Source organism: Nansenia antarctica (genome assembly GCF_963989245.1).
Source record: "Nansenia antarctica genome assembly, chromosome: 2".
NCBI classification, from domain to species: domain Eukaryota; kingdom Metazoa; phylum Chordata; class Actinopteri; order Argentiniformes; family Microstomatidae; genus Nansenia; species Nansenia antarctica.
Window position 1 is genome coordinate 19,401,421 of NC_137675.1, and position 20,197 is coordinate 19,421,617.

Here is a 20,197-nt window from a genome sequence, read left to right on the forward strand (position 1 = left end):
CGCGACTCCAGCACACTCACACGTGTTGTCAAATGAAAGAGAGGAGCCTGAGTTGTTGTCGTCTACCTCGCCACCCCTCCCCTGAGGACGAGGCGGAATCAAATGTTCCACATTCATCTTCCTCTCAAAGACACTTCAGTCAGACGATCCCTGCGACACTCCCCAACCGTCAATAGGCCTCAGTTTGACTTGCATTGACATGGAAATGGTAAAAAAAAAACTGTGGCTTCTCTGCACAACAGATAGGATCAAATGCAATGTAAACAACAGTCATATTTTACACAGGAGCAGGTACTTTAACCGTAGCTGTCAATAAACCTCAGCTTGACTTGATGGATGAAACTGTAAAGCAGTGTCAACAACACTCATATTTTACAGAACTGGCAGGATATATTTATGCCTCCATAAACAAGGTTAAAGGGAGATAGCGTGTGTGTGGGGGTGTGTTGTGTGTGTGTGTGTGAGTGGGACGGTGGGGGGTGCATGCGTGTGTTTGTGTGAGTGTGTGTGTGTGTGTGTGTGGGACGGTGGGGGGTGCATGCGTGTGTTTGTGTGAGTGTGTGTGTGTGTGTGTGTGTGTGTGTGGGACGGTGGGGGGTGCATGCGTGTGTTTGTGTGAGTGTGTGTGTTGTGTGTGTGTGTGTGTGGGACGGTGGGGGGTGCATGCGTGTGTTTGTGTGAGTGTGTGTGTGTGTGCCACCACACACATCTGTGCGTGTGTGTCTCTTTCTGTGTGTGCACGTGTTTGTGCGTGTGAGCGGGTAGGGGGGTAAATTAAGAATAGTAACAAATCTGTGGGCAGGATCCTGTGACCATATTTGTCATTCCTTGCCAGAAAAGGAGAACAACATTTCATGAGAACAGGCGATGGAGGGAAGATAATGTCTTTTACTGTGGTTACCTGCAGCTACCTATATGAGACTGAAAGAGCACTGCTGAAACCCAAAACAGGAAGTAGGTTGGGCTAGTGTGTGTGTGTGTGTGTGTGTGTGTGTGTGTGTGTGTGTGTGTGTGTGCGTGTGTGTGTGTGTGTGTGTGTGTGTGTGTGTGTGTGCGTGTGTGTGTGTGTGTATGTGTGTGTGTGTGTATATGTGTGTGTGTGTGTGTGTGTGTGTGTGTGTGTGTGTGTGTGTGTGTGTGTGTGGTGTGTGGAAGTAGGGGCGGGGGAAGATGCAAGGATTAAAACGATTTGCAGCTCTAGTTAGTTTGCATACAACACAGGCGAAAGAAGGGAGAGCATATTATGATGTTTGCTCGTTTGTGTGATTTTCAGGAAGGTGGGCCTCAGTTCTAGTTTCAGAGGACTCGGATTAGACGTGTACTGGATTTCGCCACCTGGTTTGCAAACATTTGAGTTTGTCATTTGACTAAGGGAGCTAAACAAGACTCATTTTTGGTAATTTTTGTGCTTCCACAAGTGCTGTCGTTGGTAGAGCTTGATGATGACATCATAAGCCACAGTATCATACGCAGAAGTGTTTTTCTATGTTAGTTCCTGTTGCTCAACTCTGGACAGTTTAGTGTCGTTCTGCTGATTTCCCCAACAGGGAAACTTGTTTTTCCCTTAATTTATTTTGTCACAATGTTCTTGTGGTTTTAGTGTCTGTGATGTTTTAGTGAGGTTTTATTTTTTGTTTCACCAAACAGGGGCTGAAGACAAAAAGCCTCTTTTTTGAATGGACAGTAAAGCTTTTAAACTTTTGAAGATGAACTAGAGAGAGTGAAACACCTGTTTCGTCCTACGACTTCACTTGTTTTTTTGGATGTTAGTTTCTAGGTGCCTAGCAACCACCACCTCCCCACCATGCCTGTGATCGTCCTGGAGGCCAGCGACCTGGCCAGCCCTCTCTCCCTGGTCCGTACCTGGGCTCTCATCACCGGCTGCCTCACCTTCAGCCTCGTAGCCTCCCTGGATGCCTCGGACCTCTCCCCAGCCCGGCAGCACCACACCTTCTGGTACTCCTGCATGTTCTCCTGGTGCTTCTTCTTCAGCCTCACCCTCCTCGTCCATGTGGTCAACATCATCCAGTTCCACAGCCTCATCCCCGTCTCCTGGAAGAACCTGACCGTCACCGTGGCGACGCTCGCCGCGCTCACCTCGCTCAGCGCCGCCGTCTTCTTCCCCTGGGTGGTCGTGGGCGGCGACGCCCGTTGCGTTCGGCCGCGCCCCGTCGCCGCCACCGTGGCCGCCTGCCTGACGTTCTTGGCGTACGCCTCGGAGGCCTACCTGATCAGGACCCAGACGCAGGACCAGAGAGGCTACATGGCCAGCGTCCCCGGCCTGCTCAAGGTGCTCCAGTTCTGGGGAGGGTTTCAGATGATCCCCTTGCTGGTGGAGGCCACCCGCGGCACTGTGGAAGGATACAACACACGGTTACAAGGTTGGCAGCTGTGGGTGTCGGTGTCAGTGTACTCCCTCTGCTTCCTCATGTCCCTGGGGACGCTCCTGGTGGTGTTGGGGGACTGCGCCGGACGCTGCCTCTTACCCTTTGACCGTATCCTAGCGGGGTTCAGCCTGACGGGCGTGGTGCTCTACGTGGTCGCCATGGTGATATGCGTCATCCGGGTGTTATGTCTACGGAAGGGTCTGGAAGTGGAACAGAGGGACCTCTACAGTGAGTTGGTCGTCATGGAGACGGCGGTGACCGGCGTCACCATGCTAGCCTACACGGTGGATTTGGCGTTCTCTATCAAGCTGCTTCGCGACAGGAGTCACACCTGAGGACGCGCCGCGTCTGCCAACCTGCATGGGGAGTTGGTCGGACCTGGGTTCATATGGTATTTGGGTTCATGACTTTGACATAAGTGCAAAAGAAAAGAAATGATTGGGCATCTGGCCCAAGTCAGACTCAATCAAACACATTCTCAAAAAGGTACTTTGAATACTTGAGGACCCAGGTCTGTAATTGTAGAGAGACATGTATAATGGACATGAGAGCAGGTCGTTATAAGAGTGTCAAATGGCCATATTGCCTAAATTCATGTAATTAAGAATCAATGTTGTTGATGTTTTTGATGTGGTTGATTTTGATCAGTTCTGTTGCTTCAAATGGAAATAGAGTTTAGAAAATGATTCAAAATATATTGAATATGAACATATATGAATATACATATTGAATATGTATTCAAAGAAATAATGAAATGTGTTAACACATTTTGGTTCGTATTTATGATAAATTTGATATACCTGAATGTGTGACAATGAATTAATCTAGTAATCACAGAAATTTAATCCGTCAAAATCCATACTGGGAATACAAAATACACTTGAAATTCAAATCACCACAGAAAGCACCTTGGTCTATTTAAATACATACTGACATAATAGAAATGATCTAAATGCTCTTGGATGATGCTAGGCTTTGAACATTGTCATGCTACATCACTTATAGTGAATTGCCAGAATGAGGGACTGGTTTTGAGAACAGAGGAATCAAACCTAATAATGATGTGTGGCACAGATAGTTAATTACCGGAAAAACCTACCTGTTGATCTGGTATTCATGCCAACGTCACCACACACACATGCACACGCACACGCACACGCACACACATAAGCACACACACAAACACACACACACACACACGCACACACACACACACACACACACACACACACACACACACACATACACACACACACACACACACACACACACACACACACACACACACACACACACACACACACACACACACACACACACTTTTTATTCATTATGCAGAGGGGAACAGTTATGGTTTAAATACACTAGATGGCGACACTTTCATTGCCATGCAAAGCCGATATTCAAATCGATGGGGTCTACTTTGAATTACAGTAATTTCACTGTCCAACAGTCTCTTCACTTACATAGTGCATACATGCCCTATTGTACAGTTTTTTCAAGGGCTGGAGGAATATAAATATCTCATCTGTATGCATTACATTAGATAAGGGTCTATTATTATGATGATAATCAATGCTGTATCAAGACACCAACAAGTTTGATCAAATAGAACATCCACGTGTCTTTATTCAATGAGAAGAAACACATGTACCAGAAAAATAACGTTTATCTTCCATGACATTAAATAAAAGTAATCATCATGCTCTCTCAATTCAGAGTAATATTGAATTGAATGTTTGCTGTCCACTGTGAATTGAATTGGTGGTTTATTGGCGGTTTATTGGCAAAGGATAATTAGTTATGTCTATGTCAATAGCACAGTGACAAGGTGGAAAACATGAGTGTGCTGTAATTCTCCAATGAGAATTCTTCTGAATAATTTCATAGAATAGGCTACTTTTTTTGTGTGAAATGGGAGCGACTAGGTCTTTTATGATTTTGTTTTTGTCTTATTTACAGTACACATTCTCAGTCAGATCTGTCAATGAAAGCTTATATTAACACCATTCCTAAAAATCATTCCTAAACCCTAAACCATTAATCGATCGCCGAACTCGCGACCGTTTCGCAATGATGCACGATGAGCCCAGATTTATCGACAACGACTACTCTGGCCTCGAGAGTAGAGACTTCAATGTTTTGTTCATCCAGGAACTGGGAGCAGTGTGACCGAGCGTCCGACGGTACAGTACACAGTCAGCTTGTCAACAGGCTGGCACAGCCAGGAAGGAGCTTCACACAACGACATGGACCTGGAACTGATCACAATCGATCGCGTTGTGGCGTGAGTCCACTGTAAAAAACACCCCTTGTCGTTTTGCGGGACCTTTTTTAATCCTATTCGTTTTGGAAGACAATGAACTCGGGACACGGGTAAGCGAGCTCGCTTATAATAAATAGTCTTGAAACAAATTTACAGAACACACCTCGTTTATAAATATATCCGTGAGTTTGAGATTGTTGACCAGACAAACCTCACATACGCAGCCAGGTTCCCCCCCCCAGATATTGTTTTTTGTTCAGTTCTTTTGTTATTGTCATTCTGTGTCCAACAGTGATTTGGGGGGGGGGCTTGACTGTGACTGTGACCGGTCAAGCGTGTGACGATACGATGTCATGGCAGCGAAAGGGAAAGTTGTTTGAGCCCAATTCTCCCTTAGGGCTTAAGTGTAGTAGTCTAGCTTCATTAAGCAGGCTTTAAGCTGCACCACCAGGCATGTATGGCTGAGATCGGGATGTTTCTCCACTGTTGTTTACTAACTACTTTCAGGGCCCAGCTGTCAAAGCAGCGTGTAATGTGCGCACCACTTGACTGCACGTTTATTATTAGGTAATAACATGAGCGTGCTAATCACTAGTGCTGTGTGGCTGTCTCCCACTGTTGTCAAAACACAGTTGGGGGGGGAACAAAACCCTTGCTTTATATGTTCTATCTATATGTAGAGTCTATGTAGCCTTATAAACATGTATATGACTTTATATGTGCATTTAGAGGGGATTATAACTATAATTATAACTCATTAGGCTAATCAAGGTAGGCAGACAGAAACACTGGGGGAGAGGGCCTCTACTCTGGCTGATTCTCGTACTTATAGTAAAAATGTGTGTAACCGTGTTAGATCTCACATCCAGGTCTCATCTACCATCATATTCACTCGTAGAAAGAGCTGGTCCCTCTTTCACTGAAGTGGCGGGGCACAACTGAGTGAAATAACAACAGTAGGCCTACGCCATCCACGAGGATTACGTAACAAGCTACATGGCGAATGTTCAGTTTGACTCTAGGTTTGTTTACATTGTGTGAAGTCACTGTTGTCACTTGCAGATAGGAACATTGGCTTTTGGCATGAAGCTGTCGATAATCGCACAGTGTGTATGTGGGAGTGACAGAGAGTGAGAGAGAGAGTGTGAGAGAGTGAGAGAGAGTGTGAGAGAGTGAGAGATAGATGTAGCCTATGTATTGTCATTGCGGGTGTGTTCCTTTCTTAACAGACCAGCCTTGAGCCATATGGACATGTGAGACTTGCCTCTACATACTGTGCTGTGGCCAAATGCAGACGCTGAAAGTGGACTGGATTGAATGGCAGTGAGGATACGAGGTAAGCACTCTGCCAGTAAATCTGAACCAATTATTGATCTAATCCTGAGAGAGAGAGAGAGAAAGAGAGAGGGAGGAGAGACAGAGTAGAGAGAGGGGGGGAGAGACAGAGTAGAGAGAGAGAGGGAGGAGATAGAGACAGAGTAGAGAGAGAGAGAGAGAGAGAGAGAGAGAGAGAGAGAGAGAGAGAGAGAGAGAGAGAGAGAGAGAGAGAGAGAGAGAGAGAGAGAGAGAGAGAGAGAGAGAGAGAGAGAGAGAGAGAGAGAGAGAGAGAGAGAGAGAGAGAGAGAGAGAGAGAGAGAGAGAGAGAGAGAGAGAGAATCGATTCCTGTAACACACCCTCTCAAACACAACCTTGTTCCAACTGGAAAAGGTGGAGATTGTACCACTGCACAGTCAAGGACAGTTTGTAACCATAACAACTAACAGATAGCAAATTGTGATGTTTTCAGCTCCGATAACTACAGAGACTTTATCCCCACAGGATATCACAGTTCAGTAAATTTGGGTAGTACGGTTCGAATATTTGAGTATTCATGTGCTGTTTGTCAAGGCAGTTGACATGGATTTGGCTAATGGGCCTGTAGTCTAGCAGTTGTGGTATACAGTAGTGTGTTGTAAAGTGAGGACACTCAAAACTCATGAGTTTTTACAATTCAGTTGGACCGCTTTGACGAAGGAGCTTGCTCCGAAACGGCTCAGCAAATAAAACATCCTCGAAGGTTTCAAGTTGCCGATCAGGGAGCCTCCTTTCTTGATACAATAGTGTGTGTTTGGACCTCAGGAAGCCTTGGGGCTGTGGTAGTACTCATTGCTGACACACACTGGTCCTCTGGAGTGTTTTCTCAAAGCCACATTAGAAATAACTAAGTACTGAGTACAGGAGACCTTGAGGAAGACGTTTGTTGTCTTCCCTTGCTCTAGCACTGTCTGAGTCAAAAGGCATCGAAATGTCAACCGCTTTCTTTAGACAAATTGAGGGGTCTAAGTCTCATCCAAGTCACGTGATGCGTGAGCTAACTAATCTGCTAAACTCTGCTGCTGTTGAAATAACGTTTAGCTTCAGGCAGCTAGGTACAATTCCAGACAGCGTGGCGTCACAGTAAACTGTTTTCGAAGTAATTGCAGGTGTTAAGGTCAGGGCTGCTGCTACTTACACGTGCGTCATTGTTAGACCACCGTTAGTGCTAGTGATATCCATTTAGCACCATTAGTGGTATCGCTACACCCCTACCCCTCTTCTCTAAGGTTATTGATCATTTTCTTCGTTTTCAGGCAAAAAAAAAAACAATGCGTCACCTTTTTGGGCCATCACCAGTTTGCACACCTGGCTACAGTACTGCTCCACAGAATTGCTCCACAGTGGTAATGCAACCATTACACATCAGTCAAGTATGAATCATCAGGCCTGCACTACTGTTTACGTACAGTATATGCTCAACGTGCTTTATTATACCTGGCCTCAGGCAACTTCTCTACCCATATCCTGCAAACTGTGTGTGTATATATCCATCTGTGACTTTTCCTTTGCAACCCCTCATATCACCCAAGGCTTGTTAACAGGCTACCTTCACCTGAGTTTTTCTATCAATGTGTAGTCAACTGAATAGCCAATTTGCCACAAAGCAACAGACCCAAGGAAGCGTCGACATGTATAGTAGCTACCTTGAGTGACAGTTTGATTATTCAGTATTCACTTCATTCACAAATATATACATATATTTTCATGTGTACATACGAACTGCCGCAGACATCAACCAGCTAACAGACAGAGACGTGATACCGAGCAATGTGCAAATCTCATCTTATGTGTCAGATCACAGAGAGAAACATGAGGGGGTGTGAGTCTGTTACAGAGAGAGAAAGAGTGAATGTAAGAGAAAAAGAGAGAGAGAGGGGGCTGGGAGAGAAAGAGAGAGAGAGAGAGCTTTAACACGTGTGTGACTGATTCACTGAAGCTTAAGTTGAGTAGCAGGTGCAGCAGAGAGAGAGAGAGAGAGAAAGTCACACATATCTATCTACAGCAACAACAGAGGCATGACAACCAACATGGTTCCCGACTGTGTGTGAAGTTGGCCTAAATTCAGCTTACCCTCCACCCAAATCCTTACCTTAACAAGCAGGGGGAAAGACACACAATCACACTGTACAGGGTGATGATACGCATAGAGAGCTAAATCCAGCCTCCGCTTCATGTCTGTTTAACCTACATAAGAAAATCTGTGTGTGGTTTCTACCTGGTTGCCGTGGCGAAGGCTCACAATGACCACACAAGACCCTGTGCACACAGTAGCATACCAGGATTTGAGTTCAAACCCAATTTTGAGTTCAAACCCAACTGTCATGTTACTGTCCTATTTGATGCTAACAATAAGCTATCTTCTTCGTGTAGCTGTAACAGGCTACGGAGGCACAGTAGAGTAGCATACTAGGCTAACTGATTTGAGTTCAGGCCCAAATGTCTGTCATGTTATGGTTTTGAAAGCTAAACAGCTCTGGTACTATGCTCTAATTGCTCTCCTCCCCTCCCTAGCTAACCTGTTTTGCAATGCTGTAAAACCGGTGTGGTGGGTAGTCCAGAGTAGTGCAGAGCAGAGGTCTCCCAGCTAGAAGGCTAGTACTTTAAATACAGCACCACAAATGCTGGAGCCAGTCTGACTGACTGTATCGCCATGGGACCTGGATAAGAAACCTACAGCCCGGTGTATCTAACGACACAGCTAAAAGCCCGGTAAGGATCTTGTTTACCTGATGAAGGTTGAGGAGTCTGGCAAGAGATAAATTGTATATGTAAGTAAACAAACTGCAGTGTATTTCTGTTTGCCAGGTAGGGAGCGGGACTCTGGACACAAGGAACATATGTTTCTCTGTGTTTTCGGTCCAGCAATGGGGATTAGGGCCCTAGCTAGTAGCTAGCTAGCTGGGCTACACCCCGGTGACACTGCACCTGTTCATGGCCCTGACTCACTTCTTCGGGCCTCCCTGAGCTCTCTCTCTCTCTCTGGTGTTTGGTCTGTTTATAGACCTATACACTCCTTATCTCTACACTCTGGTCTTCCTCTGCCAAGCCACCAAGTGTTGCTTGAGAAGTGTCACCTTACAAACAAACAATGTAGTAATGTGGTGTACTGATAGTGATAAACAGCATTGATTGATTGATTGGTTTTACTTTGGGGGGAAAAAACAGATTCACACAGAGGCTAGAGCACACGTAACCGGGGGATAAACACAAGAAAGTGTGAATCTGTCTAGCGTCACACCTTTCCTGCGTTTTGAGCTATGTGACAGCACTGAGGTCTGAGCTTGCATCCTGGTCTGTGTCGCGGAGCAGCTGTCCAGGGGCGTTGAACAGGTGTGGTGGAAAACGGAGCCGCCGAGGAGGAAGTGCCAAAACTGATAAGGCGAGACGGAGGAGAAGCTCAACCACACCATCCTGTACGTCCTGTAGCCGTTACAAACCCACCCCCTTCTTCTGTTCCTTGAAACCCAGTCATTCGATGGAGATAACACTTCGACCTAGATTTACAATAGCCAAATGATTGGGTCTGGAGAATATCGTCCGTGTAACCCAATCATTTAGCTTATGTAAATCCAGGTCAGTGTTGTGGTTGTCGGTGTGGTCCATGGAGTGACGTTGTTTTTCCTGTAGAGGAGGGATCGGGTCAGAACAGGCCAGTGTGGTACTGTGGCTGTACTCTTTGGTCTAGTTGTCTTTAGGCCAGACATACTGTTGAGGACACTACCCTTCTTCAGGGTTCCCATGGGTCCTTGAAATCCTTGAAAGTTTGTGAATTTGAGGAAAAAAGAATCAAGGCCTTAAAAGTTTTTGAAAATAGACATGGGTCATTGAAAGAGCTTGCATTCCCTTCTCTCTTGCTCTCTCTAAAAATCTTGCTTAACTTAACACAGTAACTTTACACATATTTCACAATATATTGTTTTGCTGTGCTGTGGTGGAGAAGGCAAGAGACCGTCTAGTGTTCAAGCCTCTACATTCAAAAGCCTCTCTTTTTAATTGTTGTCTGTGAGCGGATAGTTCCTATTATATCAATTCTCATCTAGATCTGTCTCAAACTATGCCGTGTTGGGTCCTTGAATTTGAGGGAATTGAGTCTTGAAAGTCCTTTTGATGTTTCAGAAGGTTTGGGAACCCTGCTTCTTGGAATTCATTCTCTGAATCACACTGAATCACACCGACAATCATTGAGGTGTTGGTTGCTTGACTGATTTCCTGAGTCCCTATTTTTAGTATCACTCCGCCCAAAATACTAGCACCATTCAGGCTGATTCTATATATAGACTATTGTATCTGCAGTATCACTCTACCCAGAAAAACTAGTAACGTGAATTAGTCAAGTCTTTCAGGAGGGCAAATCTTGGATCTTTAGCTTTTGCCATTGTCATTCCACTGCTGTTATAGAGGGTAACTGTAACTAGTCTGGAATGTGACCTATGCAGTCATGGTCAGTGGATGCCTCAAAGTCACTGCTTGATTAACCTGTTTGGAAATATGTTTGATGGTAGTTCTCGGATGTTTTCTTTTACCATTATTCTCAGTGTTGCTTTTGAGACACATCTCTGACCAAGGGGTGAAGTAGCAAAGAAACCGGGTGGGGTCGGGGGGGGTGGGGGGCGGGGAGACGCACCATGGATTGAATAGGCTGGTAAACCACCCTAATGCAAATAATATTGATCCAGCAGAAAAGGTGGGCGAACCCTCTTCACCACAATACAGGTAGACTGAGTTTACCTGGGTTTACACTCCACTAGTTCACTGATCCTACCAAGTTGGCCTGAGGACTGGATGGAAATGTAGCCCTAGGCCCGACGTTTACACAGAACACAGGCCCGGAACTTGGTGAATGTGGTTGCGGTCATTCTAGAATGTCACACTGTGGATATCTGGCTGACCCAGATAATTCCAGAAAAACAGGCCAAAGTAGTCGATTTCAGAAAATTCCAGATCAGGTAAACTGTCCGTTCTGTCAACGGATACAAACAGCCCACAGCCGTGATTACGTGACGATGACAAATAGACCTAATTGCTTTTGTATGTTATCATAGAGAGGCCATTTATTTAGTTTTCGATGCTGTCATGATTTCTATTCCTCCATATGCCCTCTCTCTCTCTGGTGTCTGAAGCCACAGATGTTAATGCAGACGGAACCAGCACACACAGACACACACACTCACACACACACACACACACACTCTCTCTGTCTCTCTCTCTCTCTCCTGTCCCTGTGCAGGTAATGACCATTACTGAGGCGTCAGTGGACATGTCTGCCTGTCAGTGGTGAGAGATAGCATGTCTGTGTCCAGCACCATACACCATGACAGGCCCCATCCATCTGAATTCACCACCACAGCCACTGGATAATGGTGTGTGTGTGTGTGTGTGTGTGTGTGTGTGTGTGTGTGTGTGTGTGTGTGTGTGTGTGTGTGTGCGTGTGCGTGTGCGTGTGCGTGTGCGTGTGCGTGTGCGTGTGCGTGCATGCGTGAATGCATGTGCACTAATAGATGTAGATGCCCTCTAATAGAGGCCCTGTCCAGTGTCCACAAAACAACCCTAAACACACATTCATGAAAGGGTTGTATACAATAGGTTGCCTAAAATGAATATGAAGACCTGTTGCGAATCTGTATTGGACATACCTATTTAATGCTTATATCTATCCAATGTTTATATCTATCCAATGCTTATACCTATCCAATGCTTATACCTATCCAATGCTTATACCTATCCAAGGCTTATATCTATCCAATGCTTATACCTATTCAATGCTTATACCAATGCTCTCAGATCTTCACAAGTCTCTAGGGTGAACGGTCTAGGGTTGGTTGTTTTTCAGACATTTTACATTTAAGTCGTTTAGCAGACGCTTTTATCCAAAGCGACTTACAATAAGTACACTTGTCTAAGTAAGTTAGTGAATCGACTAGTAAAAACCTTTGATAAGATGGCGTGGCCTCGGCAGCAGCAGTGAGAGAAAGGGAGGGAAACCTTCAGGGAGCGAAGACGCAGGGGGATGGGAGATATAAATATACGCCCCTGTATAAATGCTGCCAGGTGTATTGGGTCCTAGCCTGTGTGCATGTGATACTTAAGTGGCTTCGCTGTCCCTGGTTTGAAATGGAGATGACGTCGATGATGATGACAAGAGCTATGATCGCTGGAGTTCGGTTCCAAGCCAAGATATAGCTGTGTCTCATCCCAGATTGCAGAAAAACAGACAGCTCCGGTCATTGGATTTGACAGGTTTGCTGCTATCTAGTCTTGGAATTTAGCCATCAGGCAGTGACACACACACACACACACACACACACACACACACACAACACCCACACACAACACCCACACACACACACACACACACTGCGCACCAGCTCCTCAACCACAGGAGGCCGTGACCTAAGAGATTAGTCATGGATCCATCTCTGCTCTCCGCAGAAGCTCAGCCTGCTCTAGTCCCATTAGTCTCTCTGTCTCTCTATTGATCACAGTGGCCAAGTCATTAACAGTCGGTTTAACAACGTCCAGTCTCGGTATTTTCTCCTGCATACAGCATTATTAGCAGGAGATGTGGGCGGACGGCGTCTGGCGGTATCGATTATTGTTTCCGTTTGGGTTAGTTTGACGTTTCTACTGCATCAGAATCATTTTATTTCACTAAGTATTTGCAAATACAGGAAATTGACTTGGTGAGACTGGTGCATGAGGACATAAAAAACAACAATATATTTAAGCAAACATAAACAATAGAACAATAAATATGTAGGCTGTATATTAGAATAAATGTAAAATAATATCAATTACACTGTGTGTGTGTGTGTGTGTGTGTGTGTGAGAGAGAGAGAGAGTGTGTGAGTGTGTGAGTGTGTGAGTGTGTGAGTGTGTGAGAGTGTGAGTGTGAGTGTGTGAGTGTGTGAGTGTGTGAGTGTGTGAGTGTGTGTGAGTGAGAGACTGGGGGGAGTGGAAGTCTACACTACAGTCTTGGTAATGTAACATAGTTTGGTGAAACCATCCATGCATGCCTCGGTAATGTCTAGACTTCAGTCCAGCGGGCTAAGACAGTCTCGTGGTGATAGCGTCGATGCCGGTCAGTCTTCAGCCGTGTCTTTAAGCGCTAGCAGCTGTTCTTCAGCGGTGTTTTGTTGCCAGCGGTTGCCTGGGAATTTGGCTGTTGTGGGACTATGTGGAAAAACCCAATTACCTCAGTCTGACACACACACGCACACATACACACACATACACACACATACACACAGTCCAGGCTGATAAAGCAGACAGTTAGTGATCTGCCACACGCCGTCAGCCAAAGAGAAAGAAGAGGAAAGAAATTCTGTCTCTTCCTGATAAATCAAGTTAGGGATTGTTTCTGATGCTCCAGCAGCTGTGTGTGTGTGTGTGTGTGTGTGTGTGTGTGTGTGTGTGTGTGTGTGTGTGCGTGTGCGTGTGCGTGTGCGTGTGCGTGTGCGTGTGCGTGTGCGTGTGCGTGCGCGTGCGCGTGCGCGTGCGTGTGCGTGTGTGTGCGTGCGTGCGTGTGCGCGTATGTATGTGTGTGTGTGTTCTCTGTGTGTGTGATAGAGTATTGTAGAGTATCTGTCTGTTAGCTAGCTAGCTCGGTAAGAGGAAAAACTGGACCAGTGTCAGTATTGGTGTCGGCCCATTCTCCCCTCAGGCCCTCTCCCACTGTGGGCCTAGAAGGCTGGACAGATCGATGCCTGGATGCAGTGGGGAGCTGGGGCTTCTCACATAAGTTCCAGTTCACCATGGGTGTTGTAGTTCTTCAAGTGGAATGAAAAAGGTGCCGATACTCAGTTTGGTTTAACTGTATCTGGGTTTGTACTTCACAGGGTGGGTCTCTCACATTGAGCTGTAGATTAGATTAGATTCAACCTTTTTGTCATTGCACATGAGTACAACGAAATGTTTATTTTTTTTGCTCTAAGCGCAGGGTCAGCCATAGTCAGCGCCCCTGGAGCAATTAGGGGTTAAGTGCCTTGCTCAAGGGCACAGCGGCAGTTGTGATGATGCCACTGATATTATATATTGAATAAAATATATTATGAAACAGTAGGCAAGTCACCGTTTGTGGTAGGAAAGCCCAGTTGTAGAGTGACTGTTCTGGGGTAGTTTAACGTCGACTGGTGGTCCAGTAGGATGGACTTCAGCGAGTGAGTGACCTGCTGTGTCACCTGATGTTGTCTACTGTGGTTCTTTGTGGCTCAGTGGGTAGAGCATGGCACTTACAACACTTAGGTTGTGGGTTCGATTCCTGCTGGGACCATATATACTGAAAAATGCATGCACTCACTGCAATGTAAGTCGCTTTGGATAAAAGCGTCAGCTAAATGGCATATATATATATATGTATTAAAGTATCTCCTAGGGTTAGGGTTAGGTTGTGTTTTTCCATCTACAATTAATCCTAAACACATTGTTTGGGATTTACAGTCCATTTGAGTCACGCAGCGTCTGAAAAACAGATTGAAATGAGGTTTTTTTCCTAAGTAGCTCAAGTGAGCGATTCTTCCAAGCGTTGTAAAATGTTATATTGCCGTGCCAAAAGCTTGTAAAATCCTGTCAGTTCTCCACTTTGGTTTTTATAATCTGAAATTGGACACTGTCCTCACCGCTCTATGGGTGTCTGTGTGGACTACCATCTCTTGAAAAGTATTGCAACCACCATAGCCTTACCAGGGTGCTACAATCACTGCTAACTGAGTCGACTCCATTAGCACTGTGGACAAAATGTGCCGCGCTCGTTGTGTTAGCGAGAGCAAGAGACCCAGGTTCCCACCCCCGCTAGAGTTGCTCTTCCCACTATTCAATGCATCTTGTGGTGTTTGTGTCACTATCAGTGTCACTATCAACCAGCAACAAACAGTACAAACCATACAAACCATGTTTTATTTCACATTTAATCATCATTCAATCAATCACCCCGCTCCCCCCCCACCCTCCCATCCCTCCTCCCGAGACAGAACACGTGCACAGCACACCCCCAGGAAGAACAGAGCTCTGGGTTCAGTACTGTTAATCACAAAACTGCTCTACTGTAACAAGACTCCATAATCCCTGCTCCTTAGCCTATGTAGGCCGTGGCCCTCTAGAAGGGGAAACCGTGGTTGTTGTGTTTTTAATCGGTAATCCCACTGTACCCACTCAGTGAAAACAGGCTCTCCTGTGTGCCCCCCCCCCCCCCGTCAAGGTTTCGGGCTTCTATTGGTTGCCGTTTTGGTGAAAAGAGGGTCTGGGATGTGATTTTCCTCTGGAAGGAAGCCTTTGTGTCCTCAACACTGCTCAACACTGGACAACCCTCTTAGAGGAAACCCTGTCGCCTGCGTGTGGAAGGACCACCTGCAACCATAGAAGGCTGGCCACCTCGCGTGGCTGGCGTGTAACCAGAGTAGTAGTAGTAGTAGTCGGGGAGATCAGATCTGTGCTTCTAAAGCGCTGCAGTTTTGTCACTGTCCAGGAGCGTGTCGTCGTTCATACAACCGTAATGAGGTTCCTGATGGGGAAGTCGAGCGGTTAAGTGGGGGGGGAGTGCATTATTCAGCATGGAAGGACAACGAGGGTCAGTGAGCTGATCCGTCTTCACAAGGACCTAGCTTGTACGGTGACGAGCTTTCGCTTTTAGCTAACTCCCGTTTCCCCCGACCACTGTCATGGTGATTGGTTGATGTGAGGGTTATGGAATGTAAATACGAATGGAATAAGAATATAGAATAGAACTTTGATTCGTCACAGTTATCTGATATTTTTGGCCCCCGCTCCACTCCTCTCGGACGACACCGCGCATGGATGCACTCACTCACACACAGACAGAGGGACAGTGGTTTAGTCTTTTTTTTACGTTGGCATATGGTCCGGGTCGTCACGAAGGAGCAGTGGACCGTTAGAGGCTTCTGCTTAAGCCCTGAGGAGAGGGACATGGAGGACCCTGCAGAGCACACTGTCTGTCTCTCTCTCTGTCTCTCTCTCTCTCTGTCTCTCTCTCTCTGTCTCTCTCTCTCTCTCGCTCTATCTCTCTCGCTCTCTCTCTCTCTCTCTGTCTCTCTCTCTCTGTCTCTCTCTCTCTCGCTCTATCTCTCTCTCTCTCTCTCTCTCTCTGTCTCTGTCTCTCTCTCTATCTCTCTCTCTCTCTCTGTCTCGCTCTCTCTCGTGCTCTATCTCTATGTCTATCTCTCTCTTTTACTCTCCTCCAGAATACTTTCACTACTGTCATCAGCTCTCTTCCTGTCTGACACACACGCACACTCACACACACTCACACACACACACACACACACACACACACAGACACACACCCCCCCACACACACACACACACACGCTCACACTCACACACACACAGACACACACAGACACACACCCCCCCCCCACACACACACACACTCACTCACACTCACACACACACCCCCACACACACACACACTCACACACACATACGCTCACACTCACACACACACACACACTCACACTCCCCCACACACACACACTCACACACAGACACACGCCCGCTGTGACATCCTGTACTAAGTGCCGATGGTGTCACATGTGGTACACATGACAGCCAAACTTACTTTTACAGCTCTAGCATCAATAAACACTTTGTTATGTAGCCCTAGTTAACCTTTTTTTTTCTTTTCTTTTTTAACTTGTGTAAAGGTTTTTAACCTCCACCTGTGTTGTAGTACCCTGGGGAGCAGGAACTGAGGCACCCCCACAGCATCAGGTCGGATGGCATTCTTTTACATGAAGACTTAACAGGCCTACAGCTAGACCGACAGTGACTTCACTCTCCAAACCTGTTTTATTTGTATTTTTTTTCTGAGCTACATCCTGAAACCTCCTAAAGCATTGCTAGAGGCCAGAGGTGACTTACATGGGGGGAGGAAGAGAAACAGAAAATCACGTGTTGTTGTTGTTGTTTACAACGTAACGCCTCTCTGATTTCTAGATGAGGGAAGAGGAGGTCTTGTACAAGGCTCTTGTTTTTCACGCCTGAGCACAACTGTGTTCTCTTCTCAGTAACACAGGAGAGAGCGAGGGAGAGAGAGAGAGAGAGGGGGAGAGAGTGGGAGAGAGTGGGAGGTTCAGCCAATTAAGATGGATCCAGGCCTGACCGTAGTCCCCTGTCTCTCAGACCCAGTGCCGCTTTACACACACACACACACACACACACTCACACACACACACACTCACACACAACTGCTGGAGCATCAGAATGAAATCCTAACTAGATTTAGCAGACAGAGACAGCATTGGCTGCCACACACACACACACACACACACACACACACACACACACACACTGGCAAACACATATTACCGTATGCATCAATGCACACGCAATTAGCCTTACAGTCAGTCCTCTGTCTCTACTTTAGCAAGCAGAAACTCTTGCTGCTCTTCTCCAGTGTCCACAGGTTGTTGATGACACACACACACACACACACACACACACACACACACACACACTAACAAACACACATACTGGCAAACAAATATTATTGTATGCATCAATGCACACTCAATTAGCCTCACAGTCAGTCCTCTGTCTCTACTTCAGCAAGCAGAAACTCTTTGTCCATAGGTTGTTGATGACGTTCACAGACACACACACACACACACACACACACACACACACACACACACGCACACACTCTCACACACACACACACACACACACACACACACACACACACACACGCCCACATACACAGGGTTGGCAGCCTGGGCATATGTTTCAGTGCCCACAGGCGTTTGTGTGGGAGGCGTCAGGTGCTCTCCACTCTGTATGTCAGATAGCCATGTCCTAGGTGGTACAGTACGCTGCTCTACGTGGGTGGTACCCAACACTGTTCTCTCTCTCCCTTCACTCGTTGTTGTTCCAAACAGTCTCCTAGTTTTAGGAGCTATGCTTTAGCCGAATGCTAAGAGTTTGTCCTTTACTTCAAGGGCCGGTTTCACAGACAAGGCCTAAGCCTAATCCTAGACTGAAAAGCGTCTTCAATGGAGATTTTAAAGTGAGATTTAGTTCAGGATTAAGGCTTAAGCCATGTCTGTGAAACCGGCCCCAAGTGTGTTGGAGCCAGAGCTAATGCTAGCAGACCGAGGCCTCTACTCCCACAATCTGAGTTTGCATTGAGGTGAGCTGATCTCTCACCTAGGCCTGACTAACCTAGGCCTGACTATACTACTGACTTGACATGCCATAGCAGAGAGAGCAAAGACAGACAATTGGTGCCGATGATGATGGTGATGATGATGATGATGATGATGATAGTCATGATGCTAATGTTGATGTCATGTCTCAGTATTATACTTCTCCTTGCCTGCCGCACCGGTTTGACTACCTACCAGTACTTCAGATTCTGTTATATTCTGTTGTAAGTGTGTGTGTTGTGTGTTTTTCTAAGGCTGCTCCTATGTCCCTCCAACACACACAACATTGTGCTATCAGCTAAGTCAGTGTTAGCTGAGCTCCTAGCATTCCACGCTGCTCAGACTCCTGTTCAGCCGCCATCCCCCCTCCTTGTAATTTGTAATTCCCTTGTGTGTGTGTGTGTGTGTGTGTGTGTGTGTGTGTGTGTGTGTGTGTGTGTGTGTGTTTATCTGTATCTGTCTGTGTGCGTGTGCGTGTGTCTCTGTGTGTGTCAATGACATTAAACAGAAATGATTTTTATACCCGGGAGATGTTTTACATAATTGGACAGATTATTAGGCTACTTCATATTTTACACATCCAACCCCCTGTGTGTGTGTGTGTGTGTGTGTGTGTGTGTGTGTGTGTGTGTCTCTGTCTCTACAGTTTAATGGGAATTTCTAGCGTATTACATCATGTCAAAATCAAAACGTCGCTGAGCCGTTTTGCGAGAGAGAGTTTAAACAAACCAAACATGTTTTACTTACATTTCTACCCTCTTCAACACCTTCCGGGAGCGCTATCTTAAACACCCTGGTAAATGGCCTTATGAGAGACATAACGAGGCCAGCAACATGACACATTAACTCTTAACTGTGTCACTGTGGCGGCTGGCAGAGTAGAAATACTCGCCTACGTTTTTCTTGGAAGGAGGTGTGTGTGTGTGTGTGTGTGTTTCTGTGTTTCTGTGTTTGTGTGTGTGTGTGTGTGGGCGCCAGTTCTGTTTAAATGCTGAAGAAATCCAACCCCCCCCCCCCCCCCAATCTATTATGTTCCGTCCGATTATCATACCAGTCTGGGTGTTCTCTAGCTCAACTAGAGTAGATATTTTCCAGATTTTTGGGCTCTCATATCACCATCGGCTCCCAAGAGACCGTCAACCATCGAAAAAACAATGACAACGTTGTTCTTCCTCCTACGACTACTATCTCCTTTCTCTCTCTCTCTCCCTCACCCCCCCCCCCCCCGCTCTCTCTCTCTCATACAGACTTTTCTCTCACAATTTTTCTGATGTCCTCTCGAATGCTACCAGAATAATCAGGTTTATGATATTATGGTCGGTTGCATTGCCATTTTGAAATGGCAGTGTTTGACATTTGGCTCAGTGGGGGCTGGTATGGAGCATTGTACTGTAGTGTACAACTGGCTTCTCTCTCACAGTTCTCCATTCCTGTGTCATTTTAGATGGCAGCTGTGTGCGTGCGTGCGTGCGTGTGTGCATGCACGTATACGCGTGTGCGTGCGTACACATGCGTGTGAGTACACTGCACTGCAGACAGGATGACTTGCAAAAACACCCTCTCCCCTGATGATTGCCGGTAAACAAGCTACCATGGAAACAACGATGTTCTCTGATGTCAGACATTTAAGGCTGTCAGACTAGAACCTATATGTTCTAGAGTCTCATAATGTGGGAGGAACAGCTGTTTCTCCTTGTCCCTGAGATAAAGGCCCCTGTCTTCACCCAATTAGCAATATGAGTTGTTATAGTTTATTCTCAAGTCTCCATTTAATACATTTCTGTCATTATCGGTTAACATTGGAGGCGAAAGTTCTAATGGTCCCTCGACTGATGATGTCAGAAAAGCTGAGAATATGACCCTCCAATGCCAGTCCCAGGATAGGTCCTGCGTGCGTGCGTGCGTGCGTAGCGTAGATCCTCCTATACCACCACTAACCCAAGGGATAGTTTTCCACTAGATTACACGCCCCAGCTCAAACTGGTTTGCTATGGTTCCCATTAGTCCCCAGTGACAAATGTGAAAACAGGGC

The 20,197-nt window shown here is 46.2% G+C and overlaps 2 protein-coding genes across 3 annotated transcripts in view; both read left to right on the forward strand.

Annotated features, from left to right (window-relative positions):
* Window positions 1–1,804: 1,804 nt before the first annotated feature.
* LOC308149909 (myeloid-associated differentiation marker homolog) lies at window positions 1,805–2,722 on the forward strand (the record flags this gene model as incomplete). Its single annotated transcript, XM_080522788.1, has 1 exon — window positions 1,805–2,722. One exon carries the CDS (start codon window positions 1,805–1,807, stop codon window positions 2,720–2,722), a length of 918 nt encoding a protein of 305 aa, XP_080378914.1.
* A 1,901-nt stretch (window positions 2,723–4,623) lies between these two features.
* The window catches only part of LOC308151646 (testis-expressed protein 2-like), a 38,652-nt gene continuing 23,078 nt past the window's right edge, over window positions 4,624–20,197 (forward strand). For both annotated transcript variants that reach the window (XM_080524553.1, XM_080524554.1), the window contains exons 1-2: window positions 4,624–4,763; window positions 5,883–5,989. The gene's annotated coding sequence lies outside the window, so the exon portion shown is untranslated. The remainder of the gene's footprint in view (window positions 4,764–5,882; window positions 5,990–20,197) is intronic.